This window comes from Ahaetulla prasina, chromosome 1 (genome assembly GCF_028640845.1).
Source record: "Ahaetulla prasina isolate Xishuangbanna chromosome 1, ASM2864084v1, whole genome shotgun sequence".
Lineage (NCBI taxonomy): Eukaryota > Metazoa > Chordata > Lepidosauria > Squamata > Colubridae > Ahaetulla > Ahaetulla prasina.
In genome coordinates this window covers 296456103-296475769 of record NC_080539.1, presented here as the reverse complement: position 1 = coordinate 296475769, position 19667 = coordinate 296456103, and the positions used below count along the sequence as shown (strand labels likewise).

The following is a 19667-nucleotide window of genomic DNA, read 5'->3' as shown; positions in this document are numbered from 1 at the left end:
GATTTATGAATTGGATGAGTAGAAAATGTAGCTTATGGGAAAAAGGAGTTATGATGTAACAAGAGACAGAGAGAGATAGAAGGAAAGAGAGAGAGGGAGGGAGGGAGAGAGAGATTATAAAACTTAAATGCATTGTAACTGCCGTAAGGAAGATAGGAAGACATTTAGTTTTTCTATTTTCTCTCTCTTTTTCTTTCATTTCTTTATTCTTTTCTCACCACTTTTTTTTTACTTTCCTTTATTTTCTTTTTTATATTTTTATTCTGTAAAAAATTCTTCAATAAAAATAAAACAAGAGAAAGAGAGAAGACCCATTATCAAACCATCAAACAGGTAAACATGGCTTAAGTCAGATAGAGATTCAAGAAGACAGGTGCCTCCCCCCAATTCACATGAAGAGGGATGAGGGAAGCACATTCAGACTTGCAAGATTTTGCTCCTGTAGCTATCCTACTAAAACTACTTTTAGGCTTACTCCCCATCTGCCTCTTGATTGGTCTACCTTGTAGAGCTGACAGCATATTACCTATATTAAAATAGATTTTATATTTCTATGAGCTATTCTTCATGGAGAAAATCCAATTTTGCTAAAAGTGGACACCAACTTAATGGTATATAATCTGCTATTTTAGAAAAAAGAGGAGGAGAAGATGTCTTAAAGATATTCTATACCAGTGGTAGTCAACCTGGTCCCTACTGCCCACTAGTGGGCGTTCCAGCTTTCATGGTGGGCGGTAGGGGTTTTGTCCGACACTGAAGCACTTTCCTTTTTTTTTAATTTAATTGACTTTTTAAAAAAATTTCATAGCATTATTTAAAAACATTTTCATTAGGTTTTCATAAAATTCCCCATGACAATTTAAATATACTATTCGTATCGCCTGTGCATAAGTTTAGTTCACGTTATGTAAGTGAAACTAAATGGCGCTATAATGCAACCCAAACAAAAGAGCCTCATCCCAGAATAGCTCGCACATCTCCCCCCACATCCTCCCAGCTGTAACAGACAAGCAGAGCTGGTAGCCGGAGCCCCCGCCCCGCAACCCAATCCACAATGTACGAGAGGCATGCACAGATGACAATACATGGCACATTACTGTGGAACCGGTGGGCGGTTAGAAAATTTTATTACTAACAGATATACAAAAGTAGGCGGTAGGTATAAAAAGGTTGACTACCCCTGTTCTATACATATAGAAGTTCTCAAAAACAGGAAAAATAACAGTCAAGTCTATCACATGGCAAATTGGTGAAGATCAGAGAAATATCAGTAAAATGAGATCAGTCATCAAATTCATTAATATAATGTCTTTCTCACATCCAGAATTTTGGTCTGGTTAATGTGTTATTATAAAATAATGTTTGATATATATTCTACTGAATTTAATCTAACTAATGTCTGGTTACGCCATCTAGCTGTTTTGTGCTTAGTTTTTCTGAAATCTATATCCAGTTCTAGTAGATATTAGCAAGTGACATGACTGGGGAAGACTCATACTAGGGAATTAAAAATCGGTTGAATGGTTTCTTTAGGCTAAGCTTTTCTTAAATTGAATATACTACTAAATGAAATCAGGATTCATTTAGGACCATCTTCTTAAGCTAGAATAAAGCTGTCCAATACAAAAATCTTAGGATAAATTGCTTATAATCCCTCAAGAGAACATTTCCTTATCATGGAAAAGCCTCCATAAAATTAGATTTACCTCAACTTTGTAAGCATTGTCTAATCAGAAAAAAACATTCTGAACAACCTTTTTTTTAATTGGTTGGATAGCAACATTGAAATTTTGCATATTGTATATTTATACATACATTGCTCCACTTTAGCTTTAGGTTGGTTGATTTGTTTTCATCTTTGCATTATTCTGTTCTATGTATTTTACCATGGAAATGTTATGTTGTAGCATATATTGTCAGGGTTCCAAGTAATACCCCCAACTAAGTAAGACTCCGAGGCAGGCATTTCCTCAAAGTTCCGTTTTATTAGAGATGTCATATTGGTACATTGGGGGAAACTGAATCTGAAGTCTCCCTGGTTTTCCCCACCCCAAAGGAAATCCAAGTCCCTTCCCTTGTACCCACATGTCTATCACATGGTCCAATCAGGCCACCATCCTAACTGGAGTAACTTCCCAGCCACACCTCTCCAGATGCAGGTTGAATGTCCTTGACTCCCAGTAAAAGAACATTGTTGTTGTTATGACTATACATCTCACCCTGTAGCCATTCAACTCCTCTCCCAGTTCCCACAGTATGCCCATCCATTAAGTGTGGCAGCCCTAAAGATCAAAGGAAAAAAATGGCCTCCAGGTCTGATACATATTATATGAGTGCATTAGTATAAAATCAGAGGGAAAATCAGATTGATCGCCCTCCTTTCCATAAACAAGGAAATTGGTAGATTGCAATATACTTACTATTCAGTGAAGAATCTGGCAATGCCATATTGACCAATATCTTCCTTGCTTTCTAGTAGCTGACTCACGGCATCTTCCATATAAGTAATGACGTGCCTTTGGGCTGGAATTAAGAGTAGAATTTGTTATCCTGTAAATGTCTTATCACATGTGTCTTTCTGTTAATCCAATTAGAACAATTAAAAATTTAAAGACTTAAACCTTTTGTTATGCTTCTTATATCCTGGAACTGAAGTGCATATGCACTGACCTTGTTCACACATTTCAGTATTCCTTAAATTAGTTTCTCTGGTTTGGGTTTAGAATAGAATAGAATAGAATAGAATTTTTATTGGCCAAGTGTGATTGGACACACAAGGAATTTGTCTTGGTGCATATGCTCTCAGTGTACATAAAAGAAAAGATACGTTAATCAAGGTACAACATTTACAACACAATTGATGGTCAATATATCAATATAAATCATAAGGATTACCAGCAACAAGTTATAGTCATACAGTCATAAGTGGAAAGAGATTGGTGATGGGAACTATGAAATGATTAATAGTAGTGCAGATTCAGTAAATAATCTGACAGTGTTGATGGAATTATTTGTTTAGCAGAGTGATGGCCTTTGGGAAAAAACTGTTCTTGTGTCTAGTTGTTCTGGTGTGCAGTGCTCTGTAGCGTCGTTTTGAGGGTAGGAGTTGAAACAGTTTATGTCCAGGATGGAGTGATCTGCAAATATTTTCACGGTCCTCTTCTTGATTCGTGCATATCATACATATCATATTATATTATATTATATTAATTCATATTATATTAATTCAGGCACTATAATTCAGAATATTATAACCCATGCCTGATGTTATAACAAATTATTTGACTGAATTATTAAATAAACCATATAAGCCCCCTAAAGTTGCCTCCAGACAAGTTGGGCAGCATATAAATCAAGTAAATAAACAAATAGGCAAACTCTGTGTGAACACAACCACAGTTATACAATCTTATGCTATCATCTTAATGAAATGTGTCCCTGAAAAGTGTACATCCTATATCTGAAATTCTGAGATTTGATCACATTTTCTCCACATCATTAAAACAATTCTTATAACACACGTTTGTGTGTTATATAATGATAGTAAAAATTACATGAGTGAAATAATTTATTGTATTTTATATGTCAGCTACTATGGGAAAAACAAATGAAATAAAAATAAAATTTTAGATACAATTATGTATTGGGCTAAGCAGACTCTTAATATATTGCTGTTCAGTTATGCAACAAAATAGCCTACTAGAACCTTCCAGAGAATGAGGTCAATTCTTACAGAACTTCAAACTTACTATTTCATAATCAAAACTGGACCCACTTACATTCTGAACCTTCCATTTTAGTAGTGTGACCCTCAATATGTCACACAAAGCCTGTTGCAATTCTTGAGCCAACATAAGTTGGGCATCCATTTTAAATAGACTAAATGAATTCCTTTATTAAGATTAACAGAATAACAGAGCTGGAAGGGACCTTGGAGATCTTCTAGCCCAACCCCTTGCTCAAGTAGGAGACCCAATGCCAGTCTGGGCAAATAACTGTCCAATTTCTTCTTAAAAACTTTCAATGATGGAACACCCACAACTTCTTGAGGCAAGCTATTTCACTGGTTAATCATTCTCACTGACAGGACATTTCTCCTTAATTCTAGCTTGGATCTCTTTTTGTTAAGCTTCACCAGCTGTTTTGAAAGAACTAGACACAGAGTTTTAGTACATATATTTCAGAATAGCAGACATATCCTCTTAAAATACCTCCAAAACATGTTTTTTCTCATGGACTCCAACATACATCAAAATGACATGTAAAGAAGTTGAGACATTAGAATCAAATAGTTCATAAACAAAGCTGTACATTTTCAAGTGTGCTGGAATAAGAGTCATTGCAACTGGACAAAGGACACAGTTCATTCATAAGTTTCATAAGTTGATGAAATGCTTTAGCAATTTTACTGCTTTAACAAAAAGAAATGACCACATAAACAGAGTAATATTCGCATGAAAAAAATCTGCCATTTAGCCACTTTGATGTCAATTGCTGATTGAAAACTTTTCCCCCACAGCTTTCTACTAACATTACATTAGCCACACACAGTAAAATTCCCCTCCAAAATACTCTACAGCAGGGGTGTCAAACTCATATTGTCACGGCAGCATCACATGACATACAAGACTTTTTCCCCCTTTGGTAAACCGGGTGTGGGTGTGGCCAGAGCTGACGCATCTGGCCCGCAGGCCAGGAGTTTGACAGCCCTGCTTTAGGGCTCTAGGGAGGTAAGTTTTTATTTGCATATTTTGAATAGTATCAAGACATGGTCAAACAACAGGTATGCAGTCAGATAGTTCAAGATCTGATAAAGTGATTGTTTGATTTTCAGTAGATTTTTTTATCTTAGTTGTCATTATATGTATTTAAATTATATATATATATATATATATATATATACACACACACACACACACACACACACACACACACACACACACACACACACACACATATTTATACATACATACACGCACATACATACACATATCTAGATTTACATTGGATACTAAATTGTACTGCCACACAGAATTTCACTTTCCACATTTGGAAATGTCATATCTTTGGGGAATGACTGTTGTGGTCTGTCAGCAGCCTGCAGACCTGGCAGTGGAGTCAGACAGTGAGGAGGCTGGAGAGGACAATGGGCCAGTCCTGGAATCAAGGGAAGGCCTGGATGAGGGCTCTGCATCTGAGGCAGAGATGGGGCCAGGGCCATCTGGGAGCAATACACAGACTCCGGAGCCTCCAGAGGTGGAAAGCAGAGAGGCAGAGGAACAGGAGGAGCCTGTTTCTAGTGCACACATGCCAAGAGCTGCCAGAAGGCAAGAGCAGCTGAAGAAAAAAGGACAACTCGGGAGTAAGGCCAGAAGATGACTGGCCACTCCCATAAGGCTTAAAAGAGCAGCAACGAGCCATTGGGTTCTTTGTAGGAAAGCAACATTGATTTCCGTGCTTCTTATCAGCGTCTCTTGAACTTTGTGGGGGGTTTGCCAAGAAAAGCCTTTGGCAGGTTGCCAAAGACATCAAAGGTTGGTGATAAGGCCGATGGACTGGTTATTAAGAATTTTGTTTTGGACGAAACTGAGAATGAATGAATTCTCAGCTGTTTTAATAAAATAAGTTTGTTGAGGACTGAATTGTGTTTAGTAATCACTACTTGGGCCTTGGTCACAACAATGACATTCACATTTTACAAGTAATTCTATTTAATCGCAACATAATGTAGCTGGCTCAGTCACCGCAGAAAAGTCAAAAGCATGACAGTTACTAGGATTATTCATCAAAAAACCACTATGCAGCTGCTTTTATTTTCTTGGTGATTTTCTTTTTTGTTGTTTTGTTTCTTTGGATAGATGAAATAAAAGTGGGTTACTAATGAGAAATTGTGAAATATCTGGATATACCACTCCAGAATTCCATAAAGAGACAGATTAATACAGCTTCATCAGAAAGTACCCAAATTTTACAAACTATTTGCAGTGATGTTTCCTTGTAATGAAGTAGAATAGCAACATATAGGACTATGCTCCATAAACAGTGTCTTGAAAAAGCATCAGCCTTATTATTTCAAGTTATTGGAAAATGCATTCCAGAAGCAAAGGAATATCTCTCCATTTTACATTACTTTAAATGTAATGAGTGCCATTGAGGATAAACTTTCAAAAGAAAATAGCACAAGGAAACTACTACTATATTTCTTCCTTTCTATAATATAAAGAACTGCCTCTCCATCTCTCTGTTTCAGTCTTCCTGACTTGTACACGGTCCACTTTATCAAATCAATCAAATGCTGATCCAGTGATTGCAACAGGAATTGACCAATCAGCTTGTCACTCAAGTCTGATGTTATGAGCTAAAAGTCAGTGATTTATCCAAAGTCACCCAGTCAGCTAAGGTAGGACTTGAACTCACAGTCTCCTGGTTTCTGGCCTGGTGCCCTTAATTACTAGACCAAATGGTCTAACAGTTCACCCACATACAGTACCTATTTTGTTCATCCTGATGAAAGTGATAAGATGGGAAGGGAGGACAAACCCAGGAGAAGTGTCTAGAAAACATGACTTGCTACTGGGCATTATTATTATTAAAACTTTGCATAGATTCTGATTGCTATCAGGTTTTTATTTTGTTTGTTTGTTTTCAACCGAGAACATTATTTAATACAAAAGTGGGTAAAACACACCCTGGAAAATACCTTGCGGCCAACAGCAAGGTTGTCAGCCAGAGGTTCAAAGATATTATCTGGTAATAAAAGATATAGGGTGTAGTTTTATTTAATTATTTTAATGCAAAAGAATAAATGTTAATTTATGTGAGTGATTAAAGAAAAATAACTCTGCGCACCTGTATCGCCTCAGGGAAGAACAACTAATGCAATTCAGTCAGTCACACTCCAAAGTTAACAGCAACCAGGTTATTTGCATCCTTGCCTTGTCCCTCCCACCCTTTTCTCCCATGTCCAAATTCTATGCTCAGTAATTCCAAAAATTGCTCTAGCTAGAGACAGTGTTTAGCAAATTAAAATACAAACTGGCAATAACTGTCCACATTTATGATATCTATTAGGATTTTTTTTCTCCTCACAATGAGAAGATATACACACACACACACACACACACACACACACACACACTTTAGCTGGGGGGTGGGGGTGGAGAGGGAGGATTCTTTTGGCCTAGCTCTTTGCCTAAGTTCTGAGTTCTGAATATTAGGGAACAATTGGGAGAACAAGCTCCTTGGCCAGTTAGCAATATAGCCAGGAAACAGGTCCCTTGACACATTCACCATCCCAGGCTGGGGAACATACCCATGTTTTTAGGACCTTAAAAAAGCCAACAGGCTTGGGGACATTCTGACCTCCAAAGGGAAAATGTTTCATAGAGCAGGGGCCACTGTGGAAAAAAGCTTGTCTTCTGGTCCCTGCCAACCAACATTCTTTGGCAGACGGAGTGTCGCTGTGAGCGGGTTGGTTGGCTGTGTGATTGCATCTTGATTGGTAGATGGAGTGAGTGTTTGCAGCTGACCAATCTGCAAACACCTACTCCATCTACCAATCAGGATGCAACCACAGAGCCAACCAACCCGCTCACAGCAACACTTCCTACCTCGACCAATCTGCAAACAGCCACTCCATCTACCAATCAAGATGCAACCACACAGCCAACCAACCCGCTCACGGCAACACTCCCCACCTCCCCACCAGTATTTATAGAGAGACGGCAGCTCCGACCACTCTTTGCTTGAGAAGCACAAAGCTGAAGACACCAGCCTGAAGATGATGAATGAAACCTCGTCGAAATGTCGCCAAGATACTCTCAACCTTACATGGGAAAAGACCCAAAAATGCCAAGACCTAATATATATGTATGTATGTATGTATGTATGTATGTATCCAGGTTTGGTAAGTTCGGGTCTTTTCCTGTGTAAGATAGATAGATAGATAGATAGATAGATAGATAGATAGATAGATAGATAGATAGATAGATAGATAGATAGATAGATAGATAGATAGATAGATTGCACTTGGCTTCTCAATAAAACCAGAGTGCCTCATGATAGCCTCTTTTATAAATGATAAAATATAAACCAGATGTTGTTGGATGCACTCATAGTTGCTTCAGCAAAGGCACACAAATTTTGCTCATTAATGGCTCTACTTCACACATAGGACTCTGTCTTGGGCCCTGTGATTTTCAATGTTTTAATTACCAGTAAGTACTTGGATGAGGAAGATGAGGGAACATTTACTGGGTTTGCAAATGACAAAAAGTTGGGAGGGGTGGGTAATACTTTAAATGAAACACAGAAAATTTAGAAAGATCTAAGGCTGATATGAATAGGATGGAATTTAGTAGAAACAAGTGTAAAAAAATTGCATCTGGCTGGGGAAAAAGGTACAAGTATAGGATGGAAGAGATTTGGCTTGGCAAAAATACTTGTAATTCACAAGGACACCTAGCTTTTTTTCACAAGTTAAATATGAGCCAGCAGCATGAAGCAGCTGCTGAAAAGATAAATGCTAACTTGAGAGGCACTAACAGGACCAGAGACTTAGTTTACAGGGAAGGAAGTGCTGGTAAACATATCGTTGAGAAAGGGGTGATCCTGTCAACATTTATAGAAGTAGTGGTCTGACCCCTCCAGAAAAAGCTATCACTAGACCCCCACTTCCTAGACAATTTTTGTCCTGTCTCTACATTTCTTATTTTATGGAAGATTGTTGAGAAAGTTGTCACAGTTCTGCTACATAAATCTTGGCGGAAATGGATTATCTGGACCTCTGGACCCTTCACTCAAGTTTCAGGCCCACTCATGGTACAAAAATGGCACTGATCACACCTGTGGATGACCTCTGGCAAGAGCAAAATAGAAGTAGTGTACCCGTCCTTGCTCTTTTTGACTTCTCAGAAGGTTTCAATACCACAGATCATAGTATCCTTCTGGACTGGCTTCAGGTTAGGTAGATGGAGCAGAGTTTTGTGCTAGTTTTTCTTCCTCCAGGTAGGTTCTAATCAGTATTTTTAAAGGGAGCTCCTGCTTGTGGAATAGCAATATCATTTAGACTCATATACTGCTTCATAATGCTTTACAGCCCTCTCTAAGCAAACAACAAAAAATCCTCAAAGGGCAGCCTCAATGGACCACCAGGTTTTTTTCTGCCATCAATTTTCTATGTTTTTCTCTTTCTATATTGTAGTCTTGTAATATAATTAAATGGATTTTCATTAAGATTATGAGAATTATCATTTTAAAGTTACCAAATAAATGGAGAGAACTGTGTTAAAGATATTTTTTTTAAAAAAATAACAGATACAAGTTTTGCACATATCAACGTATTCTAGGCCTATTCTTATGAAACAAAGATGATGGAGAACTAAGCACACACACACACACACACACACACACACACACACACACACACACATATATATATGTGTGTCATCAAAGTACTGCAACAGACTGAAATTACCCTCCCTCTGATGGATACCAAAGATATCTACAGTGCACCATAGCAAATGAGAAAAGAGTACAGATGAAGAGTGTTATTGCAATGTCCATTCACTAACAAAAACATAAGTGTATTAGTCTTTGATATCACTTAGGGACAGATTTAAAAGAATTATTTCTCCTAATCTGTATTCTTTCTTTTTTATTTATTTAATCAATTGTTATACTGCTCACTCACCAAGCAACTCTGGGAAGTTAAGAAGGGTTAAAAATATCAAAGAATAGAAAATTGTAAAATAATTAAAAGTAATACAGTAAAATATTCTTCAATGAGATCAAGATACATGAGTTGTGTTTTAAAGCAAGGTCATTTGATTTCCTGATTCACCTTTGGGGAGAACTAGGGCTTCAGTGCCTTCTTAATGGCTGGCAGGAATGAAGGTCAATGAAAATTGGAAGGAGATTGCTCCATATGGCCTCTTTTAGTCAAGTCAACATTATTTCATATATATATATATATATATATATATATATATATATATATATATATATATATATATATATATATATATATATATATATATATATATATATATATATATATATATATATATATATAAATCTCTCTCAAATAGGAAACAGATTACTGAAGAAAATCTGTGTTCTGCTGTAACTCAGTTCTATCAAGCATGTTATGCTTTGCTTGATTACACTAAGAAAAATTGGAAGCAGTTTGTAGAGATATGGAAAGCTGACAGAACTTAATTAAATACATCAATAATTGAAATAAACATAAGGGTTCACTACTCTAAGATAAATTAAAAATCATGTATTCCATTTGTGTTCAATATGGTTAAACCATCAGTAATAATAAAACAAGTATAATAAACAGCTGTTCTAATTCACTAGACGAATACCAAACTATAATTATCTATGATATTAAGAGTCTTTTGTTGAGAGCTGCTTGTTTGCTTTCTTCCTTTTAAAAAAAAACAGTGTATGAACTGTCAAGCCCAATGGTCAGTCAAACATGGGATAACAGAAATTGAGCCACAAAGCATGTCACCTATTGTTATGTGGGTAGAAGATGGAGTTAATAGTAGATATCTAAGTGATAAACAATGTATTTATAAGGAACTTTGACTTCCTGTAGTTTAAAAATAGCAACAATAAAAAAGATTTCCAAATTTCCCAAATTAGGCTCACAGATATAGAAAAATAAAAAGAAAATAAAGAGTAGTTTAAACTAAAGCAGGGGTCTTCAACCCCCCCGGGCGGGAGCCCATTACTGGGCCGGGGCCTGTTTGAAACTGGGTCATGAGAGAAATAGGCAAGCATTCGCATGTGATGTTCCATTTGTGTGAATGGAGCTTCACACGCGAGTGCAAGTGCCCTCCACATGAGCTGTCTCTGCTCATGCAAGTGGAGCTTCATACACTAGCACAAGTGTCTGCCACTCGTGCAACAGGAGCTTCGCATGTGAGTGCAAGCACCCTCCGCTCAAACACAAAGCTCCATTTGCATGAGAGAAGGGTGCATGTGTGTGTGCCGCTCACACAAATGGAGCTGACCTAAAACTGTCAACACCCAGGTAAATGAGCACTAATAACAGGAGTAATTCATAAGCACCAATTTCAAATTAAAAGGTTAAAAATATTCATTTTTTATAAATAAATAAATAAAATACTACAAGTTTTAAATTATAGCATGATACAGCAGGATGGATGGATGGATGGATGGATGGATGATATATATCCTGGCTTATAAAAATCCATTAAATTTGTATTTTTAAAAACTTTGAAGTATGAAATCCCTCGTTTAATTTTTCCTTATTTAAAAGAACACATTTCTTGCATGAAAAATGTATAACACAATTTCTCCATTTTTATATTATATTTTCCAGAAGATGTCATCTCTTCAAACTAATAACTCAGTCCAAAAATTCTGACTGAAAGAAGTAATGGCATGCCACTATCATACCCTTTCCAAATATCTAAATGGATATCAAATTACCAGAAATTGAGCTTGATTTTATCTTTCATGATTTTGATATATATATTCTGATATGATGCCTATTGGTAACAAAAGCAATATAACATTCTGAATGTTAATCAGAGTCAAACAAACTATGCTTTAAACATGTTCTTTCTATTCAAGCACATATAATAGAAATAAAAAATACTACGTATAACAAAAACAAAAATACAGGAGAAACTTCCACATTTCTGCTTAGAGGTTGTGACTCAGTTAACTTTATTTAGATTGGCTAATGGTAACCTTGTATACATTGTTGGAAGAAATATCCATCTGGGTTCAGTTCCAAGTGGGGACAAAGACACTGGAAACATGGAGGCTGCTTGGAAAGATGGTTTAATGGTGACCAGGATCACATGGCTTGAGTTCCTGAACAGAAAAAAAGGGCTGAGATCCTATGTGCTCCCTGGTTTTATGCTTTTTCTGAGCTTTGAACTTTCTGGGGCACAGGAAGAGTATCCTGATTGGTTGTCAGACTCCCAGGGGGTGGGAGTCTTAGCTAGCCTTGCTAGCTGATGTAATCTTCCCAGGTGCCATGTGGTGAGTTTCAGTTCTAGATGGGTTCTATTATGATGCAGATGATGGCCCATTAGCAAAGGTGGGGGATGGCAGGAAGTTGCAGGGAGCTGCTTTGTCTTTAAAACATGTTTCTCCATTTCTCATCCAGGGAAGTATATTCTGCCTTTTAAGTATTTTCTAAAATATTTCATTCTTGTAGGAGGGGGGTGGGTGCTAAATTCCTACAATCCCTACTTTTTTTTTTTCAAAACATGTGAGTTTTGAAACATGCTCTTGGCAAAAAATTAAAATTGATCAAATCAATGGGTGCTTTTAATTTTCCTGATGCAAAGGAAGCCATTGATAGAGACAACAGAAAAAAGATTCCTTCAGTGGCTCCCAAAAGCTTTCAACCATGAAGGTCTAGCAGCCAGGGGAAAAATTCTGGTAAGAATTTTACAGTATCCAATTTTCTATGCCAATTAATTTCAGCTGTTAGATATCACTTTCTGAGAGCTTCCAGTCAGGTTTCAAGCAAGCACACATCCCAAAATTTTCACAGCCATGGTTTTCCTTTAAATTACAGGCTGCCCATTTCCAAGGGTTGGTTACTAAACCTGCCCGAGCTCTTACTTTAGTGCATCCAGATTTTTTTTAGTCCAAATTGAGGTTAATCAGTGTGCAATCCAGGCTTTTTCCTTTCTTTTTTTTTTTTTTAAATTACGCACAATGAGCCCTGGGACTTCTACTCATGAGACCACCAGTGCAACATATCTTGCTTTACTGGGCAACTGGGCAGCATCATTTGTGAGTCAGTCAGGGCTTGGGTTTTGGATATCACTTTTTCTGCTATCTCTTCAAGAGAGGAATTGCCTGAGGGGGATGCCCCTCCCCCATGGAATTAGCAGGGAGATCTGACTTCTTGGGCTTTTAGTGCTACAGAGCAAAAATCAACCTAGGAGAAGCTTTGTGTGGAGGTAAGTGAAGGGAATAGTTTCAGTCTAATTCTGAATGGTGTGTCTCTCTGTGTGTGCCTGTGTATGCAGCTACTTTTACAATTCAGGCAATACAAACAATACAAACATGCTGGACAAATTTCCCTACCATTAGACAGAAATCTCGGGTGTTCAGAACTAACTGTGGCAGCCACTTTCAAATACAATCCTTACATGAATACTTTAGACTGATTACAATATAAAGGAGACAAGACAGAAAACCTTACAATGAATTTCCACCCTCCCGCCATAGTCTTTCCAGCTGTCTTCTGGGAATTGAAAAGAGTCTTTTAGTCTTTACTTGTACAATTCAGGGTCCTTTCTTTCATGTCTGCTGGATAGCATGCTTGGTGATAAGGCTGGTTAGTCAGGCTTGGAAGGTCTGCTCCACTCTGGTTGCTGTGATGACTTTCAGTGGGGGCTGGATTCAAACTCAATTCTTGGCTCCAACAAATGGAAGGTCTCCTCTGGGGGCAGCATCTGGAACCATGTGCTCTGCTTCCACAGTTGCAGAGTCATCTTTTCAGGGCTGAAAGACATTAGAACAGGATCTCCTCCCCACTTTTGGTGGGTAATCTTCTCAGGAAAGGCATTGTAACAGGATTTAAAAAAGGGGGGGTAGATATCTTGCAGGCAGAGTTTGAAAAGAAACAACACATCAATATTGCAGTTACTAAAAGATAATGCAGTTTCAACAAAATGCAGTTTCAACAACTGATGAGAAAGAAAAAACTGGATTCGCATGCTTCAGGAATGAACAGATAAAATCATTTAAACACACAGTAAATGCAAGACTGATTTTTTTCTCTCTCTTGTAAGTGAACTTAAAATGTTTCCTCATAAACTTGTCTTGTAAGTGAACTTAAAACATTTCCTTATAAACTTGAGTTGTTACTTTAAGATAAAGAGAGAGAAGGAGACAAAAGCAGAAATGAAAAGTTCTTTGTACCCAGTTTCCGGTGGCCACACGAAAACAGGGTAAAGGCTCTTTCTTTCTTTTTTCTCTCTCTCTCTTTTCCCTATTTTCATTGTTTCAACCTTTTGTTTTTGTTTTTCCCTAACAATTTAAAATTCTTGTCTCTAGAGATCAAATACATTTTACAGTTACAATTACCTCAAGGGCCCACAAAGACAGACATACACACATAAAAAACAAGGAGGACAAAGAGAGGAAAACAAAACTGAGATTTACACACACACTGATCATTCCCATAAATCTCAGTTAAATTACGGAAGGCACAAATCTTAACAGACATACCACGTGGTTCCATAGAAGACAGAGAAAGAGACAAACAAGTAAACAAAACAAAAACCCAAACATTCCTATTTATATATTTCCCTTTTCTTTTAAGTACCTTTATTTAGCCAAATTTGTTTCCTATTCTCATCTCTTAGCAAAGCCCATTTTTCACATAGTTTCCTCAACTACTTTTTTCGCATACCAGGCAAAACTGGCAGCCTGCGGGCATCCAGGGCCCCAAGCAGGTCTCCTAGGGGATTTCCCGCCACCCTCGAGCTACTGCTTCCCATGTTTCCCTCTCCGATGTGAGGTTTTATTTTTCACTTTGGCTTAGCCGGGTGGACCCTCCTACAGTTTTCAGAAAAAAAAGTTCTGGGAAGGACTTCGACTCCCTTCTGTCGAAGTATGGGCCCCTTCCTGTTAAGGGAGCTCCATTTTGGATCAAAAAGGTGATCCCAGAGGACCTACTGCCCCTCCAGCAGGTACGAGCACCTCCTCAACACTGCTTCCTGCTTTGCTTTTTCGCATACCAGGCAAAACTGGCAGCCTGCAGACATCCAGGGCCCCAAGCAGGTCTCCTGCTTTGCTCTTTACTCTCTTAATTGCTTCATTCACACTTACTTTCCTCTCGCTCGGCTTCCGTTCCCAATAAACACAAAGTTCCACGTTTGGCTTCCCCCCCTTGCTTTCTCTATCCTACCGGTCACGGCTCGGTGGAGCTAGCAATAGGCAGAGGTGCGGCTAGAGGTTGCTCAAAGAGGTGGAATCAGACTGTTTCCTTAGGTGGAATCCCACACACACACTTCCTCCTTCCCTAACAGAAGGTCCTGTGCTCTGGCAAAACCCCCATGCTCTCCAGACTTTTGGTCTTTCTGCGGTTAGGAAATGCACAGAGGAAGCAAGATCCAGCTGTGATTGGGAGAAGGGCTCTCTCATTCACACACATGCAGGCATACACATATTTCCCATGCTTTTCCATGCTTAAAATTAAAATTTAGAGGTACTCACCTTCTTTCCAAGCAGCCTTTGAGCTCAACACTCAAAACCCCTTTAAAACCTAGTTCCAAATGGCCAAGGTCCAGGAAAACTTACCCACAGACTCAATGGGTCTGCTGCTAGCAAGGGAGGCTTACCTGGGCCAGGTCCATTGGTTAGGTTAGCTTGGAGTCCCATCTGGGGTGCCAATTGTTGGAAGAAATATCCATCTGGGTTCAGTTCCAAGTGGGGACAAAGACACTGGAAACATGGAGGCTGCTTGGAAAGATGGTTTAATGGTGGTCAGGATCACATGGCTTGAGTTCCTGAACAGAAAAGGGCTGAGATCCTGTGTGCTCCCTGGTTTTATGCTTTTTCTGAGCTTTGAACTTTCTGGGGCACAGGAAGAGTATCCTGATTGGTTGTCAGACTCCCAGGGGGTGGGAGTCTTAGCTAGCCTTGCTAGCTGATGTAATCTTCCCAGGTGCCATGTGGTGAGTTTCAGTTCTAGATGGGTTCTATTATGATGCAGATGATGGCCCATTAGCAAAGGTGGGGGGTGGCAAGAAGTTGCAGGGAGCTGCTTTGTCTTTAAAACATGTTTCTCCATTTCTCATCCAGGGAAATATATTCTGCCTTTTAAGTATTTTCTAAAATATTTCATTCTTGTAGGAGGGGGGTGGATGCTAAATTCCTACAACACTAAGAATGCAAAACAGTATTTTCTATACCTTATTTTCTAGGCCTTATATCACAAGTTTTTTAAACATTATTTATTGAATAAGCTACAGTTGGTTTTGTTCGTGTAACAGTTTAAACAAAACTTGAATGTAACCCTTTACAATTAAGTATGGTTGATGAACCCAGTCATTCTTTTATATAAAAAGAAATGTTTACTTTATATCTTTTTCCCTTTTTTGAAAAAAAAAACATTCAAAACAGAAAAAACATACTTATACATATGACTTTATGACAGAAGAGTTAAACATTATGGTTAAAAGCCCGATGAAACTAAAATTAACACTTACTTGCAGGTTAACCTTATAAAACTACTGAGACACACTGATAAGATTCATACAGCCTTGCTGTATGAATTTCTTAACCTTAGTTTACTAAATAAACCACAACTGGCTGAGTTAAAGATATGCTAAGCTAATTAGTTATGCTAATTTTAAGGGCTAACATGCTGTATGAAGCCAAACATTAATTTTCTTTCAATATTATACATTCTTGGCAGATCAACTCTTTTTCTAGATATACAGAAGAGTAGGATTAGATAATATTATGCTCAAATGTTATTCAGCCATGGAACATACTGGCTAATCTTTGAAGGACCTAAATTACATCACAAAGTTGCAATAAATTTGAGAATGAGAAAGAACAACATACAATACAATGAATTATTTGGAGGAAAGTTGCAATATAATCGCCATTTAAAACACAATGAACACTATCATATCAAACTTAATTAAGACATTCCTTGTTATAAGTAATGGGGCAGGATACTTCAAATACCTAACAACTTTATTAGAGAACCTATGAATTTATCTTAGCACACTCACTGAGAGATCTGCAACTATGAGATATTTTAGTGTGCTAAATTTGTATACTAAAAATAAAAACATACAATGGTTTGTTTCAAATGTTTGAAAGGGTAGTTTTACAATTTTGCATATGGTAATTAATACAATATTCCACTGGCACAAATAAGAGCTATGTTTTTCCAAAAGCTCCTTGGTTTTCCAACAGTATTAGCTCTAGATAAAAGTCTGAGATAATGATGTATGTGACTTGGTATATATTTGGTGTATATAGTTTATACATATATTTCATGGTAATTGTTCCACTTCAAGTATTTCTCAGATACACAAGTTTAAAGTTTATGGCTGATGGTTCTCAGCCAGCAGAAATTGGTATCAGTTTCCCAAATTGTTACTTCCTTGCAAGAGTGTTGAGTGTTGAGGTTAGGTTTAATTTCTTTTTCTTTTTCCATTTTAAATCTCAATAAATTTATGATAGCTGAATCTTTCTAGATAATTCACACATCCATTTAATTATATTAAGCTTCTCAAACCATACTTAAATGGAAGGACTTTTATATGAACAAATTTACGTGCTCATGCCTGATTCTACATGAATACAAAGAAAGACAATTTGTTTGCTTGTATACCATTTTTATTATTTTTACAAATACCTCAAGGCAGCTAGCATAACTGATACTCCTTCTTCCTATTCCCCCCCCCCCAAAAAAACCCCCTGTGAGTTGGGCTGAAAGTAACTGGCCTAAGTTCAGCCAATTAGCTTTCATGGCTAAGATGGGACTTGAACTCGTGATCTCCTGCTTTTCAGTTTGGTGCCTTAGCCACTAGAGCAAATTGCCTCTTAAGTTGAAAGTTTTGTAGAAAACAAACTTTTGGGAATGGTGACAATAATCTCTATGGAACAGCTGAGCAGCTTTAGCTATTCATATCTGCCTATCAGATAAGAATACTTACCGCTGTGTAAGTGCAGCCAGAGAAGATAGGGAACAAGTTAATGAATCATAGAATTATTAAGGAATATTACTCAGAGCAAGGGTATACCTAATAGAAGTAATGTCAGAAAAATGAAGCCTCAGAGTGAACTAAGGTTGGTAAGGATGTTAAAAAACAAAAACAAAAGATCTGCATACAAACAAAATAAAAATATGAAAAAGGGATCAATGTATCTGCTACAGTATGATGGCCTTTCCGTGAGGGTGGTTCCATTTGCATGGTAAGTGGGAGGGGCAGATATGGCGGAAGGGGGGGATCGTATCGGTCTAGGGGGTCACGCGTTCGATGTCTGCAAGCGATCGCGTGCCCCGATCCCTCTGACTTTTCCCGTTCCCCGGATGGTCAAGACCCTCAGAGCCTGGACCTTCGTCTTATGTTATGCAACGCACGGTCCGTGGCCAATAAGGCCCCCCTAATACATGATCTTATCCAGGGTGGCGCTGCGGATCTTATAGGCGTTACGGAGACCTGATTGGGCACTGAAGGGGGCGTGCCCCTGGTCGAAATGTGCCCACCGGGTTTCCGTGCATTCCATCAGCCGAGGGCCCAGGGTAGGGGTGGGGGGGTGGCGGTTGCTATTAAAGAGAGTCTAGAGCCGAGGGAGACCACTGTACCTCAGATGCGGGTGTGAATCCTCTTTGTGAGATGGGGTCATAGGTGTCAGATGGGCTTGCTGGTCACGTACCTGGCTCCTTGCTGCGTGACAGCTGCCCTGCCCGAGCTCCTGGAGGTGCTTGCCGGGGTGGCAGTGGAGACCCCCAGACTTTTAGTCATGGGGGACTTTAACTTGCCATCGGCCGGCTCGTCATCGACAGTGGCTCGGGAGTTCATGGCTTCCATGACGGCCTTGGACCTGACTCAAGTAGTGGATGGCCCCACTCACATCGGGGGTGGCACTCTGGATCTTATTTTTATCTCTGGTCAGTGGTTGAAGGATCTGGATTTGAGAGATGTAGTCATAGAACCTTTGTCATGGTCAGATCACTCTCTCCTTCGCCTGGACTTTCTGACCGCCACTCAACACCGCAGGGAGACGGAGCCACAACGTTGGTTCCGTCCCAGGCGCCTGGTGGACCCGGAGAGGTTCCGGACGGAGCTTGGGCCACTTCCTGAGGGTCTGGCTCACGGCACGGCAGAGGAACTAGCCGCAGCCTGGCAACGGGCTGCGGCTGGGGCTTTAGACCGTGTCGTGCCTCTGCGGCCTCTGACCCAGCGCAGATCCCAACCGGCTCCTTGGTTCTCCGAGGAGCTGAGGGGGATGAAACGCCGGAGAAGACGCCTAGAGAGCTCCTGGAGGTCTAGCCGTTTAGAGGCTGATTGGACACTAGTTAGGTCCTATACTAGGACCTACCTGGTGGCACTGAGGGAAGCGAGGCGTTGCTACACCTCCTCCCTCATTGCGTCGGCAGATAACCGCCCAGCCGCCCTGTTTCGGGTGACCCGTTCCCTCCTTCACCAGGGGGAGCGGGATGACCCGTTGCAGGGACGTGCTGAGGAGTTTAACGGTTATCTATACGATAAAATCGTTCAGCTTCGAGACGGTCTAGACCAAAATTGCGACGATTCAGATGAGGCGTCTGAGGGTGGTCTTGGTGACATTTTCTGGGATGAGTTTGACCCTGTGGCTCCCGAGGACATGGACAGGTTGTTGGGTAGGCTGAATGCCTGCGTGTTTACTGGACCCGTGCCCTCCTGGCTGGTGCTGGCCACTCAGGAGGTGACACGAGGCTGGCTCCAGGCGATTCTGAGTGCCTCCTTGTTGGAGGAGTCTTTCCGGCCGCCTTGAAAGAGGCGGTGGTGAGGCCCTCCTCAAGAAGCCCTCCTGGACCCGCTGTCTTAGGTAATTATCGTCGGTCTCCAACCCGCCCGGCGAAGGTTGTAGTGAGTATGGTGGCATATCAGTTTCCCCTGCACCTGGATGAAACTGTCTATCTAGAC

At 39.4% G+C, this 19667-nt stretch overlaps 1 protein-coding gene across 1 annotated transcript in view; it reads right to left on the bottom strand.

The window, feature by feature from the left end:
- CSTPP1 (centriolar satellite-associated tubulin polyglutamylase complex regulator 1) overlaps nucleotides 1-19667 on the bottom strand; it is a 170031-nt gene that overhangs the window by 135912 nt on the left and 14452 nt on the right. Inside the window, exon 2 of the mRNA XM_058161984.1 lies at nucleotides 2421-2523. Within this exon, the coding sequence (XP_058017967.1) occupies nucleotides 2421-2523 (103 nt within the window). The remainder of the gene's footprint in view (nucleotides 1-2420; nucleotides 2524-19667) is intronic.